Source organism: Apteryx mantelli, chromosome 34 (genome assembly GCF_036417845.1).
Source record: "Apteryx mantelli isolate bAptMan1 chromosome 34, bAptMan1.hap1, whole genome shotgun sequence".
Lineage (NCBI taxonomy): Eukaryota > Metazoa > Chordata > Aves > Apterygiformes > Apterygidae > Apteryx > Apteryx mantelli.
Window position 1 is genome coordinate 1396472 of NC_090011.1, and position 17443 is coordinate 1413914.

The window sequence follows — 17443 nt, forward strand, 5'->3', positions numbered from 1 at the left end:
CTGATGAGTATTGTGTGAGGAGAAGGGAGGGAGCAGAGCACGGCACTGGTGAGGTGGGAGGAGGTGAGGAGCAGAGTGAGGCCGTGATTCCCCCCAGGGAAAAGAATGTGCAGCGCTGCACATCTCAGGAGGGACTTCTGGGCACAGGAGAGCATTTGAAGTTGGGCTGGGTAGGCTAAGGAGCAGTGTGCACTCGGGGAGCTAGGCCTTTGTGTCTTTTGAAGCCAAAAGCCCTTTCGGCAGGAGGGCAGGGAAAGGGAAACAACTAATGAAGCTTCCTCTTTTCTCTTCCTTTCCTATGTGACAGAATGTCCAGAAGGTGAGGAGGATCTACCACCTGTCAAACAACGTGTAAAATACTTTGAGGATCTGAGTAAGTATTCTGGATCTTTTGCTCAAGCTGGGTGCTTTGGGGCGGGATGTCTCATTCCAGAGGAAAACATGGCCTGTGGAGGCCTGTCCCCCTGAGGCCCATACCCACAGCTCCCCTTAGAGACAACAGCAGAAAGCATGCCCTGCAGGATGGTGGCATTCATCTCTTCAGTAGGGCACATGGCTTTGGTGTCAGGCTGCTCATGCTCTCGTGGCCTGCTCTGCTCTCCATTGCCAATGGAAGGCCTGCAAAAGTCGGGCTCACATATTGAAGTTGAAGGTGAAGCGGGCCAGTCACGCTGTTGCCCTGCCCTCCTGCACCACAAAGGAATGGAATGGTCCTCACATGCTGTAGCAGTGCAGGCTGTCACGCTGCCCAGGTTGAGAAAGATCACCTTGGATTGAGTGCACCCCCGTCCTCCTGACGAGCTAAGGAGAACCATTCTCCTGTCGTTGCTCGTTCAAGTGGCACGGCTGGAGGTGACCATCAGTCACCTCCTTGGGGAAGGCTTGCCAATGACTGTGCCCTGTCCTCAGCGATAGGCTCGCTCCTGGGGCCAACCAAAAAGGTGGGCTGCAAACCAGGTGGCTGTGGCTAAGGCCTTACCACAGTGCTTGGGCTTTCTTTTTGCAGAGACCAGCCTAAACAAAGCACAATTCACAGCCAAACAGGGAGGGGGGGAATTGCCAGAGACAGCTCACGGACACCGCTCAGAGGACATTGCATGGAAAGGAGGGTCAGATATCATCCATAAAGCAGAACATTCCCTCCTGCAAGGAGGATGGGTGGACTCACATGAGAGAGCCCCGAGTCTCCGCTCACAGCAGACCAATGGGGAAAGAAGACCAGAAAGACAGGGAAGAGGTAAGTAATGGTGACAGTAGGTCTGCCAACAACGTCCCTCATTCGCCTCAGCTGGCTGCATACCACAGCCATGAAAAGAGCAAAAATTGCTTGAGCCAGGAGAAGAGCATCACAGAGCAGATCTTTTAGCAACGAGGAAGCACAGGGCAAGCAACTAAGCAGTGAAGTGACTTCATTGGGAAGAAGGGAACTTCATGAAAGCTTTCTCCCCTCCTCCCCCATGAAGTTCAAGGTTCTCCCTTCTGCCTCCAATTGCCCATCGCAACATGCTGCAGTAAGAGGAGGACCCACCTTTGGATGGGCTACTCTTGCAGGCTGTTCTCTAGCTTTGCGCATGACTGCCAAGGCTGCCCGCATGCTTCTGCCTTTGCTCACCAGACAATGTTCATGCTCGGGCACCGGTCCCAAGCAGCAGGGATCCCTGCCACTTTATTTCCTGGTGCCCAGCAACACCTTCCTGACTCCCCTGTTGAGCTGTGCAATCACCAAGGAGCCCCTGGGGGCATAAGGGGGCAGATGTGGCATGGCATGCTGCTAGTAGTGATCTGTGTACATAGCACTAATGCGAGAAGGGAGCTCACCTGAGACTTTCACCCTTTTTATCCTGAACATGACAAAACAGGAAGAGGAGGACCACCACCCAAAGAGGGAGAGGGGATGCCTCTGAGCACAGGTGAGTGCTGGGAAGACCTCTGTTCAAAGGAGACACGGCTGGCAAGGCAAAGAAGTCAGATGCCACGCTGTTTCCTCTAAGCAAAATTTGGTGATAGAGAGCAATAGGAAGCTTTCCCTGGAAGTTCAAAGTACAGAGGAAGCTTTGGAGAAACTGAAGGGCTCTCCCAGAGTGATTTGCAGCACCTGAGAAAGGGCATACCACAGAAAGGAGGCCCTGGTCCGAGGAGAGCTTTGCAGAGTAGAGGCAGGTTCTGATTTCTAAACATACCCACCTCATGCCATTTAGGCCTCCAAAAGCACCTGAGAGAGGCACGAGGCTATGGCAAACATAGCAAAGTGCTCCTCAACACCCATGCTGTGCAAAGTTGGATGTAGAGTGTAGTGCTGAAAATGACGCTAAGGACCCACCCTGGGACAATTGATTCCTGGCCTTAGTTCTCCTGGGGCAGCACTGCACAACATGCAAATTCTGTGTGCTACAGAAACACACCTGCTGTGCAGGATCATGAAGGTATGCACACTGCAACCCCAGTCTCAGAAGTCTATTCACAATAAAGCAAAGAATTATTGTTACTCCCCTTAGAGTGACACAAGCATTTGAACTCTAAATTCTCCCCAAGTACTGCTAATTCTCCTGTTTGAATGCAAGGAGAGTTCAAACAGGCATGCATCTGGTGGCATATCTACCCCTTTCTCCAGCAGTATGCTCGGCCTTTCAGTGCCCCAGTGGATCCCAAGGCTGGGTGGCAACAGACATCCCCCCAGACGTAATGTCTTCAGGGTACAACCCTACCGCATTAGGTAGGCTAAAGCTAAGAAAACGTTTGCTACGTGACTGTTGGCCAGATGCTTGCCCTAAGTATCAGCAAGGGAGAGCAAAGCCAGCAGGAAGAAGTCCAGAGGAAACTTCTAAGTCCAGATGGTGCAAGCTGTTGAGGCAAAACAGTATCTCCTTACCACCAAAGGCAACACCATACTTAGCAGGGTACAATAGGCACCAGTCAGAGGTTGATGACTATTGAGATGGCTATTTGATCTGCCTTTCTAGATCCATCCCAACTGCACGGGAAATATGTAGTGGAAAAAATCATTCAACATTCTGCTTCTTCCCTCAGCAGTAAAAAAACTATGAGGTCCAGGAAAGTGATCATTTCCCTGAGAGTAACGGGAAGGTGCAGAAACAGAGTCCAAGACAGAACCATAACCAGAACTGTCTGGTAGTGCATTCCTATAATTTCCAATCCTTTTTTTATTTTTTAGTGTTTCCTTTATTTTCTTCTTTTCTCCTCAGTACAGAAAAGGAGACAAGGCACTACTTATACATATTTCATCAAAGATAAGCATCACCACCAGGGACCTTCGCCCCCACCGTGAACTCACAGCAGATATGGTTTTCTTCATAGGAAACAAAAGCAGACCCTCTGGGTTAGAGAGATGTGGTCTCCCCTGAAGGAAGGACACCTCAGTGTCCCAGTGACACCTCTCTTGCTTCTCAGGAAAGGCACTGGAGACAAACACCACAAGGGCCCTGGAAGCTGTGCAGGAGGAGATGGAGAGGACTCTGAATGAGAAGCTGGCCACCTTACAGAACCATGTGGAAGTGGCCCACCATGCAGCACCCCCTCTGGCAGAGAGCAACGTGGCAGAGCTGGAGAGCAAACTAGGTGAGCAGGGACATTGCGAGGTGGGCCTTCATCTGCCCAAAGACACAGAGCTGTGCTATCACCACAACAGCCTCTGAGCTGCTGCTCTGCATGGCCTTGCAAGTAGCAGAGAATGACAAGTCCTTCTCTCCAGGGTGGCTCCTTGGCCACACTCTGCACAGCCGTCTCCAAGAGCAGGAGGTGAGCACAGGTGCCCAAGCTCCCTCTGCATCGCCTCCGTTTGGAAGGCAGTCTGTCGCATGGGCTCCCCACTAGCTCTGCACAGGGCAGACGTCTCCCTCTGAGCTCAGGCCTGTCCCCCGCCAAGTCCTGCTTCCTTCTCTGCCTTGCTCTGCTCACCTCCCGCAGGCACAAAGGGGCTTCTCCCTCACAGGCCAAGGAACCTGTGTGGAGAAGGGGGGACGAGGGGATTTCCAGCTGCATCCTCACTGGCATGCCTTTGTGAAGCATTCGGGCAGGACGGCAGGGCCTGTGCTCTTTCTGCATCCTTCGTGCAGCCAGCAAAAGCAAGGCAAAGAAATCCAGAGAGGGGCGGCCGCATCGCTGCCTTTTGCTGCTCTTCCTTGCCCAGGGCACGTGCCCTTGGGCCCTCCCCTGGCAGGTGGACACTGCAGTGCAGGAAGGGCAAAGAGAGGTGGCCAAGCCTGAGAGAGGCAGCTCACTGACCGGGGGCTGTAAGGGAGGCAGTTTGAGTCGAGGCCTTTGGCAAGCCCCGCTGCTCTTCCACACGTTAAGGAGTCCCAATGACACCTTGTGTGCTTTCCCTCCTCCCAGTAGCACACTTTCCACTACAGTGCTGATTCCCCGGGAAAGGCCCCTTCACAAGCTGCCTGTTTCACACCACACTGATCTCCTGAAGCAGGTGCTTGGTGCTGCTCAAGGCAGAGATGGGTCATTTTTAGTACGCCTGCAAAGGAGACCATCTCCGTTAGAGAGATGTGGTCTCACCCGAAGGAAGGACTCCTCAGTGTCCCAGTGACACCTCTCTTGCTTCTCAGGAAAGGCACTGGAGACAAACACCACAAGGGCCCTGGAAGCCATGCAGAAGGAGATGGAGAGGATTCTGAGTGAGAAGCTGGCCACCTTACAGAGCTATATGGAAGCAGCCCTCCATGCAGCATCCCGTCTGGTGGAGAGCAGTGTGGCAGAGCTGCAGAGCAAACTAGGTGAGCAGGGACATTGTGAGGTGGGTCTTCATCTGCCCAAAGACGCAAAGCTGTGCTATAACCACAAGAGCCTCTGAGCTGCTGCTCTGCATGGCCTTGCAAGTAGCAGAGAATGACAAGTCCTTCTCTCCAGGGTGGCTCCTTGGCCACACTCCCCACAGCCGTCTCCATGAGCAGGAGGTGAGCACAGGTGCCCACGTTCCCTCTGCACCCCCTCTGTTTGGAAGGCAGTCTGTCGCATGGGCTCCCCACTAGCCCTGCATAGGGCAGACGTCTCCCTCTGAGCTCAGGCCTGTCCCCCGCCAAGTCCTGCTTCCTTCTCTGCCTTGCTCTGCTCACCTCCCGCAGGCACAAAGGGGCTTCTCCCTCACAGGCCAAGGAACCTGTGTGGAGAAGGGGGACGAGGGGATTTCCAGCTGCGTCCTGACTAGCATGCCTTTGTGAAGCGTTCGGGCAGGATGGCAGGGCCTGTGCTCTTTCTGCATGCTTCGTGCAGCCAGCAAAAGCAAGGCAAAGAAATCCAGAGAGGGGCGGCCGCATCGCTGCCTTTTGCTGCTCTTCCTTGCCCAGGGCACGTGCCCTGGGGCCCTCCCCTGGCAGGTGGACACTGCTTTGCAGGAAGGGCAAAGAGAGGTGGCCAAGCCGGAGAGAGGCCGCTCGCTGGCCGGGGGCTGTAAGGGAGGGAGTTTGAGTCGAGGCCTTTGGCAAGCCCCGCTGCTCTTCCACACATTAAGGAGTCCCAGACACAACTCGTGTGCTTTCCCTCCTCCCAGCAGCATACTTTCCACAACAGTGCTGATTCCCCAGGAAAGGCCTGCTCACAAGCAGCCCGTTTCACACCACACTGATCTCCTGAAGCAGGTGCTTGGTGCTGCTCAAGGGAGAGATGGGTCATTTTTAGTACGCCTGCAAAGGAGACCATCTCCATTAGAGAGATGTGGTCTCACCCGAAGGAAGGACTCCTCAGTGTCCCAGTGACACCTCTCTTGCTTCTCAGAAAAGGCAGTGGAGACAAACACCGCAAGGGCCCTGGAATCCGTGCAGGAGGAGATGGAGAGGATTCTGAGTGAGAAGCTGGCCACCTTACAGAGCTATGTGGAAGCGGCCCACCGTGCAGTACTCCCTCCAGAGGAACTGACCAGTACCTGGACTTCCACCCTCCAGAACCTCTCCCAAGAAGTTCAAACTCTGCAGAGATCTTTGGAGAGCATGCAGGCGTCCATGCAGCATGAGCGCCAGCACTCCAGAGCAGACCTGGAGGGCATAATGTCCCAAGTGGAGAAAGTAGCCCAGAGGTTCTTGTCCAAGATCAACGTGGCCAAGCTGGAGAGCAAACTAGGTGAGCAGGGACATTGAGAGGTGGGCCTTCATCTCTCAAAAGATGGAAAGCTGTGCTATAGCTGCAAGAGCCTCTGAGCTGCTGCTCTGCATGGCCTTGCAAGTAGCGGAGAATGGCAAACCCTTCTCTACAGGGTGGCTCCTTGGCCACACTCCCCACAGCCATCTCCATGAGCAGGAGGTGAGCACAGGTGCCCAAGCTCCATCTGCATTCCATCCATTTGGAAGGCAGTCTGTCGCATGGGCTCTCCACTAAATCTGCATATGGCACACAGTTTTGAAAGCGAGTCTGACCGTTTTCATCCTTCTTTGCCCTACCCAGCAGCTAGTCTGTGTGCTCTCTCCCTCCCCCAGCCAGAGAAACCACCTTCGTTTGCAGTGTCAGAAGATCTGGGAGGCTGGTTAATTCATCCCCTCTGTCCTGGCTTCGACCATGACCTCCTCCCTTCAGAAATTCCTCCCTTGCTTTCAGGTTGAGTTAGAGACCATGGTAAAAGATCAAGCCATCCTCAGTGTCCCAAGGGCTTTCCCTCTCTGCAGGATGACACAGGAGCTTTTGGTGTGCTTTCCTACTTACAGAACAAACACATTTCTGCAGAAGAGCACAGTCGGTGTGGGCAGTGGATGGGCTGCTTGTTAATACAATGGAGGCCAGGACTCCTTGACAGATCCACTTATTGCCTGCTTTATTCTTTTCCCCACAGAGTTTGTCAAAATGCAGCGTTACACAGGTAAGTATAAAGCAGATGGTGAACATGAGTTCTTAGAGACTACGTGCAGCTCTGCAAAACACATCCATACCAATCAATTCAGAGAACAATACTCATGGGTTGATCTCTTTTTTCTTACTCAAGTGCTGCCAAGAAAGACTCTTGCCCTTTTGGCAATGGAGTGGGAGTTTCCTGAATTAGCTACTTCAGCCCCTGTCTCCCATTCCATTTTTACCCTCTTAGGAATTTCAGGATAAGTATCTAGAGACGATCTTTCTCCTCTAGATGTGCAGCTACTTAACCTTTAGATCAGAGCTGAGCTAGAGGAGCCTTCTTCACAATATTGTACCTTGCTAGAGACCTTTCAGATGTCTGTCACGTACATAGATCAGCTGGGCACAGTGGAGTAAGAAACTTTTACTCATCATTGGGGTGGTGGAGCTCACTCTTCTCTTCTAGTCTGTGTTGAAAGCTACCCAAGGCTGGTCAGAAGAAACTACTGAAAGTTTAGCAAAACACCTGCAGTATTTCCCAAGGAGTTAATTGTGGCATCTGAACTAAATTCTGAAAACCCCTCCCCAAATGCTGTGTCATTGCAGGGCAGGTGGAAAAAACGAGCTTATTGTCCATTCTATTCCTCTTTCAGCCCAGCAGGTCACACTGAAGGACAGAGAGAAGTTTTGTTGAGCAGCCAGGGTTATGGGATTATTGGAAGCACAATTTAAATCAACTCATGAGCTTCACAGCTCAGTAATTTAAATATCTGATTGTGCTGGCATAGGGCATGTTAACTTGGAAAACTCACCACTGCTGCAAGATTTTGAAAGCTTTTTCAGTTTTCCTGTGCTCTTAGTGTCTCTACAACATACACAGAGTTTTTATTCCCTCCACCCTAATTCATGCTAGGATCTCCTCCAGTTTATGAGCTTTTAAGCACCCGTACTGCAAACTTTGGATCTATGTTTTAGTATTTCTTGTGGACCACTGCATAGGTGAGTATCTGCATTGATTTCCAGGTGGCTTTCAGCTGCCTGCAGGGTTGATCAGTTGACTCTCTCACCAGCTACCTCTTCTCTTTAAGTCATACTGTGCTTCCTTTGGCCATTATGATTTCATGCCCATACTCTTGAAAAAGGCTGGCATGATCATCTTTTTTTCCCAAAGAGGGGGTAACACCTGGCCCTTTTTCTCTGTTCATCCCTACTGAATTTCAAAAACAAAGGAAGAAGCTATTAAGCCCCACATGCTCCTCCCTGGGGCTGAATGCTCGAAGCCACAGGAACATCTGTTGAGTGCCTTGCATTGGATGCATGCTGACTGCCTGCTCGCTCATCAGCAGCCCAAAGACAGCAACAGAGGGACATGGGAGGCATGCAGTGGGGAGAAGCTGCAGGAACCCTGAGGCAGCAGGCTGCTTAGGGCACAGGGAAGTGGAGGGGATGGGGATGGCGAGGGAAGCGGTGGATGGGAGCAAAGCATGAAAGCCTCCGAAAAGCAGACCTTGTGACTTCTGCTACTTAAGGAATGACTTGATCATTGCAGTTGATGTCACCCTGGATGCTGACACAGCTCATCCAAGGCTGGAACTCTCTCCAGATGGGAAGAGTGTGAAAGATACTGGCGCTATCAGAAGTGTGCCCAGGACAGAGAAGAGATTTGATTCCCACCTCTTTGTTTTGGCAAAGGAAGGATACACGTCTGGGAAACGTTATTGGGAAGTGGATGTTGGAAAGAGAAGAAACTGGGATGTGGGCATTGCCCGGGAGCCTGTGACTCGCAAAGGGACACTGACTCTGTCCCCAGAGAAGGGCTTCTGGGTTATAGGGTTAGCAGATGGGAAAGACTATTGGGCCCGCACTGTTCCTTGGACCCGTTTGGCTGTGAGTGGGAAACCCAGAAAGATTGGGATCTTCCTGAATGTCTCAGCCAAGAAGCTATCATTCTTTAATGCCAACAATGGAGCACATTTGCACACTTTCCCCCTTGGTGGAGACAGCAGCCAGGAAGGGAAGTTCTTTCCCTTCTTCTCAACAGGGTCCATTTCTGCAAAGCCTGACACTGAGCCACTGAAAATAGACTAGGGGTTTGATAGTGATGAATAGTGCACTCTTCATCTTGGAGGTCTAGCATGTAGAGCCACTGATCACACTGCACTGTTGTCAGACTTCTGCCTATCTGGGAAAGTGAATTGTCCTGAAAAATAGTTATATTTTTAGCCTGGTGTATTTTTCGCCCCTTTTTTTCCTTAATGAAAACTTTTTTTTTTTTTCATGTGAACTGAGGAAAAAGAGAAACTATTTCACTCTTACTCCCCACCTGTAGTATTTTCCTGAGCAGCAGATCACTCAGTCTCCAAGGGTGTGCTTAACCTTTAAGTGGTAAATCGCTGCTAAAAAAAAAAAAAAAAATCATTTTTTATTTCTTTTCTTAGAGATGTTGAAAGTTTATGAAATTTGTATATCACTAGAGTAATGTCTACCATAGAATTCAGCAATACATTGTTGGGGTTTTTTTTGAATACCTTTCTTCTCCGGTTAAATACTGAAGGATGCCTGTGATATCCATGCTCAGAATTTGATTATGTTTTTAGCATGCAAATAAAGAGCTCAATCATATTCATAATGGAGTTCTGTGACATACGTGGTGTAAATATTTATAACTGAAACGAATGTACGGAGAAAGTTCAAACAACTGATTCTCCCAGTGACTGCATCCCAGAATTCTTCAAGCTTGGCAAGGAATTCCTTAAATATTAGCGTTTTGATTAGTGTTGCTGGAGTTTTCTTTATCACAGAATTCAGTCCTTCATTCCAACTCAGCAATTCATAAATGCCCATCTCTGTCTTTTAGTCACGTTGGAGCTCAAGTAATGAAAATTAATGCCAGACATCTGCTGTCTGTGGTGCCTCACCCAGGAGTAAAGATCCCCTAGGTTCTTGGTGTAAACAGTGGAAGGAGGGTCGAAGGAGGAAGGCTCTTGCAGGAGTGTTTCCCTCTCTGCTGCTATTCAGTGGGTGTAGGCTCAGTCAGTTCTGAAGTTGTGCCTTTCAGGTAGGTGCCTGAGGTTGGCCTTGCGCTTACTCTTGAGTTCCTTGAGAAGCCCATCCTTCCTGCATCTCAGAAAAATGGTGCCTTGGGATAGTCCAGTGCGATGAGCCTCCCTTCTACTAAGTCACTAGGTGAAATGAAATCTCCGGCAGACGTACCCACATGGATGATTCAGAGACACAGTCTCAAGGGACAGCTGTGGCCCTTATTCTCCCAAGCAACTCTTGGGGCTGCAGCAGGGCCCTGCATGTTTAATACACTTCCTTTCCTACCATTTTTCAGAGGTGAGTAAGGCATCCCTCTGCTCTACATGGTGGCTTCTGGGACTGCTGCTCTGGGACTCTAAACTATCGCCTCACCAGTTGCCAAAATAGTAGTGTCCCTAGTCTGTGTCTCTTTTCCAAAGCTGCATACCAGGGGACAAGCTGCGTTCCACTCTTGCTTCAGAATCGGAGCCTGGAATTCAGTTTGCTCTCTGTGAACTTCACGATTGCTCCTTTGCATTTAGTCCTCAGCCTCTGTGGATGCATTTTGTGTCTGAATATGCTGTTGGGTCCCATGCCTGAAATTAGGCAAGCACATTCACAGCAATTGCTTTGGGCAGTCATGTGGGCTCCTTCCAGAGTCCACCGGAAGAGGCAGCAGCTCCAGCAGGTAACTCATGCTGTACTGAGGAGGGTGCCTGAGGGAATTCCCCTGCAGCAGCAGATCCTTGGGTAGTAGCTATGGGAGGACCACCATACCATGCCTAACCTTTGCGGGTTGATGGCAGGAACCACTTCAGGATAGGCAGAGACCCATATTGCTGACTCTGTCACTCCTATGTACCAAAATTAAGAGAGAATGTTGTCAAAAGTAGAAGGTGGCAATTCAACGCAAACCGTCACAAAATAACCCGTTTTGACCAGTAACACCATCTTTAAAAAAAGTTGCTTTCTGCACAGGGTATGAAAGAAAAATGTTCTTGCCAACTCCTTCTGCCTCAGTCATGTTCCCACCAATATCACAGCCTCAGCTTTAACGGGGGCATTCCTCAACACAGCGCCGCCAAAGAAAGCGAGGGGAACAACCTCAAATACTCGTCTGTTAACTGCTTACAGTCCAAGGTGCAGCAAAACCATTTATACATCAGACTTAACCTGCTCAAGCTTTTTTTCACAGAAAGGAGGGAAGGGTGGTATGAGCCATCTGATGCTTCCCCACCTCAAGAAGCAGCCATTAGGTACACTCCAGACCAGGCAGGATGTCAGCGGAGTTAATTTTTGCCCAAGCTGTAGCTCACTCATGAGCCACGACCTTTCCAGCTACAAGTCAATGTTAAAATGTGGGTCACTGCACGTACAGTCAGTCACACACACATCCTTTCTCCACTTGGAGGAATCTCACAATTGGTACACAGACTCACTGTCAGTGAGGTCCTGGCTAACGAGCCTTTGGAAAGACAGGAGGCAGCTATCAGCACCCAGAGCGCAAGCACTGCTTCCTGGCGTTCAGCTTTCTCTGAAGAGAGAGCTGTTTGAGAGGCTTCAGCCAGCCTTGGACCGCTTCCACAAAAAGCCAGAAGCAGCCTCCACAAGGGCTTGTGTCGCTCCACTCGGCAGCTGCCTTTCAGCTCACGCCCTCCCCCTTCCCTGAGCTATCTTGTAGCCATGCCCATGTCTGGTCATGCACCTCGCTGATTTGCACCCTCAGACTTGACTTCCCAGTTTGAGCTTGTTCATGTGGCCACTCCCTCTGCCTGCCTTCTTACCACGCTCAACACCCAGCTCCCCTTCACTTTCAGACCAGCCCCTTGCTCCTCCCTAACAACTGCTCTCAGGATTGCACACAGCTAGAATGTGTTCCTGGGGTTCACTCCCTTCAAGGAGGAGGGCACAAGCAGGCGTCATTTCCTGGAACACAGATTATTGTTGGGACTTTCCCAGAGTGGTACGAAACCTTCAGCCAGTTAGGGAACAGCTGTGTGCTAAAGGCTCAACCCCATCTTTTATGAGCACACTTTCCTGGAACTGCGTAAAGTCCAGCGACCCTGAACACTGCCTGCCCAATGCTCTGCGCCATTGTGCTGTAAGTGAAACCCAGCTCTTCTCTGGAGAAACAGCATGGGAGGTGTCTTCTCCCCAGGTATGTGATTGCATTTCTCCATCTATTCCCTTTGATTCTTTAGGAGTTCACAGCTCTGCCACTCTGTGGCAAGGGGAAAACACCCTGAAGATGGGTAGTTGCCTTGGTTTTGTATGTTCTCGCTTCATGTCACCGGTTTGACGGGAGACCCTTCATAGACGACAGAAATCTCATCACTGTAGACAGTGGCACGTCACATGCCAGGACATGATTCCCTTCACTCTAGGGTAGATGTTGATGCCAAAACTCAAGGGGTGGCACCAACTCTATCCCTGCACACCAACATTTCAGCGTCCAAGGTGGGGGTGATCTGCTCGTGTGCTGGGTGTCTAGGTTCACCTTATGGTTTGTGTGAAGCTAGCAAAGATGTGCAGTGAGGGGTTCAGACCACCTTGAAGCAGACGTGGGTTTTTGTTGGTTTCTCTTCAGGGTGTCTCTTCCTCCCTTTGGTTAAGCTGCCTTCCTTGGCTGCTGCTCTCTGCCCTCCTCTCAGGGTTCTTCCCAGAGCTGTTCTTCAGCAGGCATGAAGCATGAAGAGGGTGCTATTATAGCTGCCTTTTCATTGATACACACATGCACTTAGGTGTTTACTCAGGTGCATACATGATGCATTTCCATTGTTTGTTCTTCATGTCCTGTGAAGTTTCTCAAGCCGTGTCCTCTGGGGTGGGATTGCATCTGGGACTGGATATCTTTACAGCTCAGGCTTTGGAAGTGCTCTTTTGAAATGCCTCCTCACACCAACATACACCACACACAGACACAGAGGCACACACACACAGGCACACACACACCTTTTTATGGCCATTGGGAGCACGGCTAAGATGACAAGAGTGGAGCAAAGGGCAACTCAGCTGAGTCAAGAGAAAGAGGCATGAACAGCAGAGCAGAAGAGGTAGGAGTGCCTTGAGCAGAACTCCTTCCCTGTAACAAGCAGAGCAGCTAGCATTTCTCACTTCTCATGTGAGCTCCACATCCCTTCTCTACAAGATCTTGTCAGACATGGCAGACTCCTCTGTGGGAAAGCCTGGTAAAGCAACTGCAGTAGCAGGGCAGTGTGCTCTTGCAGATATGTTTTGGCCTCAGGTAAGCCTGAGTGTCTTCAGCCATCAGGTCACATTCCTGGCTCATGCTGGTAGAGGAAGAAAGAGGCTCCATCGTCATGCTCTTCAGAGCACCTCTTTAGGCTGCTGCTCTGAATCTCCGACTGGAGATGCCTTTCTCTGTTGACTCTGAAGAAATCATGGTCCGGTCAGCTTGCAGGTCTGGAGTTAATCTCATGGAGTTTCCATTTGGACAAGGTTTCCATCACTCTGTCCCTGTGGAAAAATGCAGCTGGGGTCAAGTACCTTCTTCTGCATTCTGCAGACACAAGAAATACCCTGATTCAATTTGACTAAGGAAAACATTTGTGCACAGCTGCATTGTCAGGGAGCTACACTGGAGCCAAAGATAGGAGAGTGGCCAGTTCTCTGTCCATCAGATCATCCTGCAGCCGTCTTCCATTCTCTACCATGGCGCACACGAGAGAACTTTTGCTGGGAGGAGTGAGCCTGGCTTGACTGTGTTGCCAGCTGCTGAGCAGCATGCCAGGAGGAAACATCACTCCTAGGAAAGGACTCACTTTTGTCCTTGCATTGCAGATTGAACTTGGAGAAAGGGGCCGAGGAAAGCAGAAGACTTGAGGACATGTCTTGGCAACATGGTAAGAGCGGGATGACTTCTCCTCAGTTGGGGACCAAAATGACAGTGGATGCTCTATAAAGCCTGAATGCCTGGGAGGAATCAGGAGGCCAAGGGAGGCAAGTACTCCATGGCTTGAGGGAGGAAATGAGCCCTCCTTCTCTTCTGTGTTGCCCCTTCAGTCTACAAGAACATCCTTCCCTTTAACCTCAGGCACAGGGAATGCAACTCCTCTTTGCGCAGGGCAAACCTCTCCTTGGTCGGGAGGTCTGTTTTGTAGCATAGATGGGCTCAGGGTTGGGTGCAGGGAGGAGCAGCCAGCTGGACTGTGAGTTGTGCTAACTGTGAGTTGTGCTAATTAATGCTCATTTGACCAAGTGTGAGGAGAGCATTTAGATCAGAGATTACGGATCCCCAGGTCGGTCCAACTAGTGCCATTGGCAGCATTGTGGTGGTCTAGCCTGGCCTCCAAATGCCATGCCAGAAGGACACAGATCTGCAGCAGGTCCTGTGTCACCCCTGCCAGCCCGGTGTGAAGATCTCAGATACCCTGTCGCTTTGGTTCTTCTCCTTTGCTTTTTGCATTCCAGAAGGTCCACCCCATGTAAGCACTCTACAAAATGTTGAGAGAGCTCAGAATTACGTGGAGGGTCTCTCTAATGCTGATGCACTATGACAGCACAGTGTAGACATCTGCAATGGACTCTCTGTGAGAGTCGTGAGCTCAGATGAGCTTCCCTGAAGTAGGGCTTTGCTTTTTGAACAGTCCCCACTCTCCAAAAGGAAAACAGCATCCTACCTCATTGAATGAGGATTCTCTTGAAAGACCAGCATTTTCAGACCCCACTCCCATACACCCAAACTCGGAATCCTGCCCGTCAAGCCATCTTCTGCCTGCCTTTTGCAGGCAATCGGGGCAAGCCCAGAAATCTAGCATGTCACCAGTGTCCCAGAAGGAACCGCTCCCTCCCAGCTGACATGAGTAACGGCTCCACTTGTCTTTTACGCCTAGCTCCATTGCCCCACAAGACACGTCAGCAGCTCTAATCAGACGTTAACGCCACCATTCTACCGGAAATTGAGTCCAGTACTTCCCAGAGCAACCTAACAGGGGAAACAGGATAAAAAAGTCAGGGAATGCATAACTAATGCTGACAGAGGATGTGTATCAGGCACGCTGCCTCTGCATCCCTGTGTTAGCTCTGCTCATTTTCCCCGTGCTACACGCCCTCTCTGCTGACCATTCTTATGAGTCTGAGAAGTGTCTCATTACCCACACGCAAAGGGCACAAGATCCTGCTTTCCTCTCTTCACCATGCAAAATGCAGCTGGAATCTCGGCTTTCAGACGCGCACACACACACACACACACACACAATGTTTTGCTGGAATCCTCCCCACTTCCCTGCTGGGGCTCATAGTTGGCCGAGTTTGGAGCTACCTGTGGGCTTTCCTTGCTGCAGCAGCACTAAGAGGCACAAACCTGAACTCTCTGTGCCTGGGGGTTTCCAGAGCCGCCAGGACAAACCCCCGAGCAGCATGCCTGGACCTCAGCTTACACCCTGCTTTGAGCAGGAGGTGCCCCTGCAGAACTCCTGAGGTCCCTTCCACGCAGCAGCATTGTGTCGTTTGAGGAGAGAGGCAGGCCAAAATCCCAAGCCACAGACAAGATTCTTCCAAGCCGATAAACATTCCGATGACTTTTTCAGGAACAACAAGTGCATGATGGATGGCTCTGATGAGTATTGTGTGAGGAGAAGGGAGGGAGCAGAGCAAGGCACTGGTGAGGTGGGAGGAGGCGAGGGGCAGAGTGAGGCCGTGATTCCCCTCAGGGAAAAGAACGTGCAGCGCTGCAGATTGGGCTCCAGTTGGGCTGGGTAGGCTAAGGAGCAGTGTGCACTCTGGGAGCTAGGCCTTCGTGTCTTTTGAAGCCAAAAGCCCTTTCGGCAGGAGGGCAGGGAAAGGGAAACAACTAAAGAAGCTTCCTCTTTTCTCTTTCTTTCCTATGTGACAGAATGTCCAGAAGGCGAGGAGGATCTACCACCTTTCAAACAACGCATCCAACACTTTGAGGGTCTGAGTAAGTATTCTGGGTCCCATTCCAATTGGCAGGCTTTCTTGTGCCCAAGCTGGGTGCTCTGGGGCGGGATGTTTCATTCCGGAGGAAAACGTGGCCTGTGGAGGCCTGTCCCCCTGAGGCAGATACCCACAGCTCCCCTTAGAGACAACAGCAGAAAGCATGCCCCGCAGGATGGTGGCATTCATCTGTTCCGTAGGGCACATGGCTTTGGTGTCAGGCTGCTCATGCTCTCGTGGCCTGCACTGCTCTCCATTGCCAATGGAAGGCCTGCAAAAGTCGGGCTCAGATGTTGAAGCTGAAGGTGAAGCGGGCCAGTCACGCTGTTGCCCTGCCCTCCTGCACCACAAAGGAATGGAATGGTCCTCACATGCTGTAGCAGTGCAGGCTGTCACGCTGCCCAGGTTGAGAAAGAACACCTTGGATTGAGTGCACTCCCATCCTTCTGACGAGCTAAGGAGAACCATTCTCCTGTCATTGCTCGTTCAAGTGGCACGGCTGGAGGTGACCATCAGTCACCTCCTTGGGGAAGGCTTGCCAATGAGCATGCCCTGTCCTCAGCATTAGGGTCCCTCCTGTGGCCACCAAAAAAGGTGGGCTGCAAACCAGGTGGCTGTGGCTAAGGCCTTACCATAGTGCTTGGGCAATCCACAGCCAAACGGGGAGGGGTGGAGTCGCCAGAGACAGCTCAGGGACACCGCTCAGAGGACATTGCAGGGCAAGGAGGGCCAGAATCTCAGCCACAGGCAAGACAACTCCTCTGCGTGCAGGGCACACCTGTCTTTGGCCAGGAGGTCTGTTTCGTAGCGTCGATGGGCTCAGGGCTGCGTGCAGGGAGGAGCAGCCAGCTGGGCTGTGAGGTAGACAGCGACATAGCCGTTGGAGGTGAGTGCTACCTTCTTCAGGGATGTTCATCAGGAGCAACCTGAAGCCCCAGCTCTCCTCAGTGACTTGCCTTTTCCCCCATGCAAGTGGAAGAAAGGCTAGTGTTGGGGGTGAGGCTCCTTAGCTGGGCTCACTATAAAGTCCAAGCTTCTGCCCCAAGGCAGGGGTCTCTCAGGCACAGAGGAAAGGGGAGAGTAGTAGTCATCCAGCAAAACTGTTTGTTGGGGAGGCTTGTGCAAGTGGTGCCCTTAAACACCTTTTGCACCTTGCAAAAAAGGATGACGAAGGAGAAGAGCAGGGTGGCAGAAGACACGTGAGGCAGACACAAACACCACTGAGTTGGTGGACACCATGAATCCACATTCATGGAAGGCTGAGATGAGACAGAAGGGGAGTGCTTCTGAGAGCTCTCTTCACGCTCAAACACCCGCCATGCTTGAGTTCCCACAGGAGGGAAGGAAATGTGCCCAGAAATTGTCTCCTTGGCTGGTGATCCTTTTCCTTCTGACACATCGTGGTCTCGGCCTGTCGTCCATTCTCTTCTGCCACGCGGTCTCCAAACGCACTGAAGCAGAGATTTTGCGTGGCCATAGCCAAAGGGAGGTTGTGAAGTTCCAGGTGAAAAGCAGTGGAGTGTCTGGAGAATTCAGACTTTGGTTTGACAGCATTTGGGAAGGGTGTTGAAAGCAAGCCCTGCCCTCACAGGAATTTCACAGTCCTAGCAATACTCCTCCTCCTCCTCCTCCTCCTCATCCTAATACTACTCCTACTCGGACTGCTCCTAATCATACTTCATTAGAAGGCAATAATTCCTGTGAGGGTGACAGAACACTGAAA

General features: G+C 51.1%; 1 protein-coding gene across 1 annotated transcript; it reads left to right on the forward strand.

The window, feature by feature from the left end:
• Nucleotides 1–1894: 1894 nt before the first annotated feature.
• LOC136994875 (E3 ubiquitin-protein ligase TRIM39-like) lies at nucleotides 1895–8871 on the forward strand. The gene is made up of 6 exons (XM_067314271.1): nucleotides 1895–1910; nucleotides 3409–3576; nucleotides 4575–4742; nucleotides 5740–6081; nucleotides 6785–6811; nucleotides 8333–8871. The coding sequence occupies exons 1-6, from the start codon at nucleotides 1895–1897 to the stop codon at nucleotides 8869–8871; spliced, it is 1260 nt and encodes a 419-aa protein (XP_067170372.1).
• The last annotated feature ends 8572 nt before the right edge of the window (nucleotides 8872–17443 follow it).

What these genes read in the sequence shown, in the direction of transcription:
- LOC136994875 (XM_067314271.1), top strand. An exon ending in AGAGCTGGAGAGCAAACTAG is followed by an intron (nt 3,577 to 4,574) that starts GTGAGCAGGGAC and finishes CTTGCTTCTCAG; the next exon opens with GAAAGGCACTGGAGACAAAC. An exon ending in AGAGCTGCAGAGCAAACTAG is followed by an intron (nt 4,743 to 5,739) that starts GTGAGCAGGGAC and finishes CTTGCTTCTCAG; the next exon opens with AAAAGGCAGTGGAGACAAAC.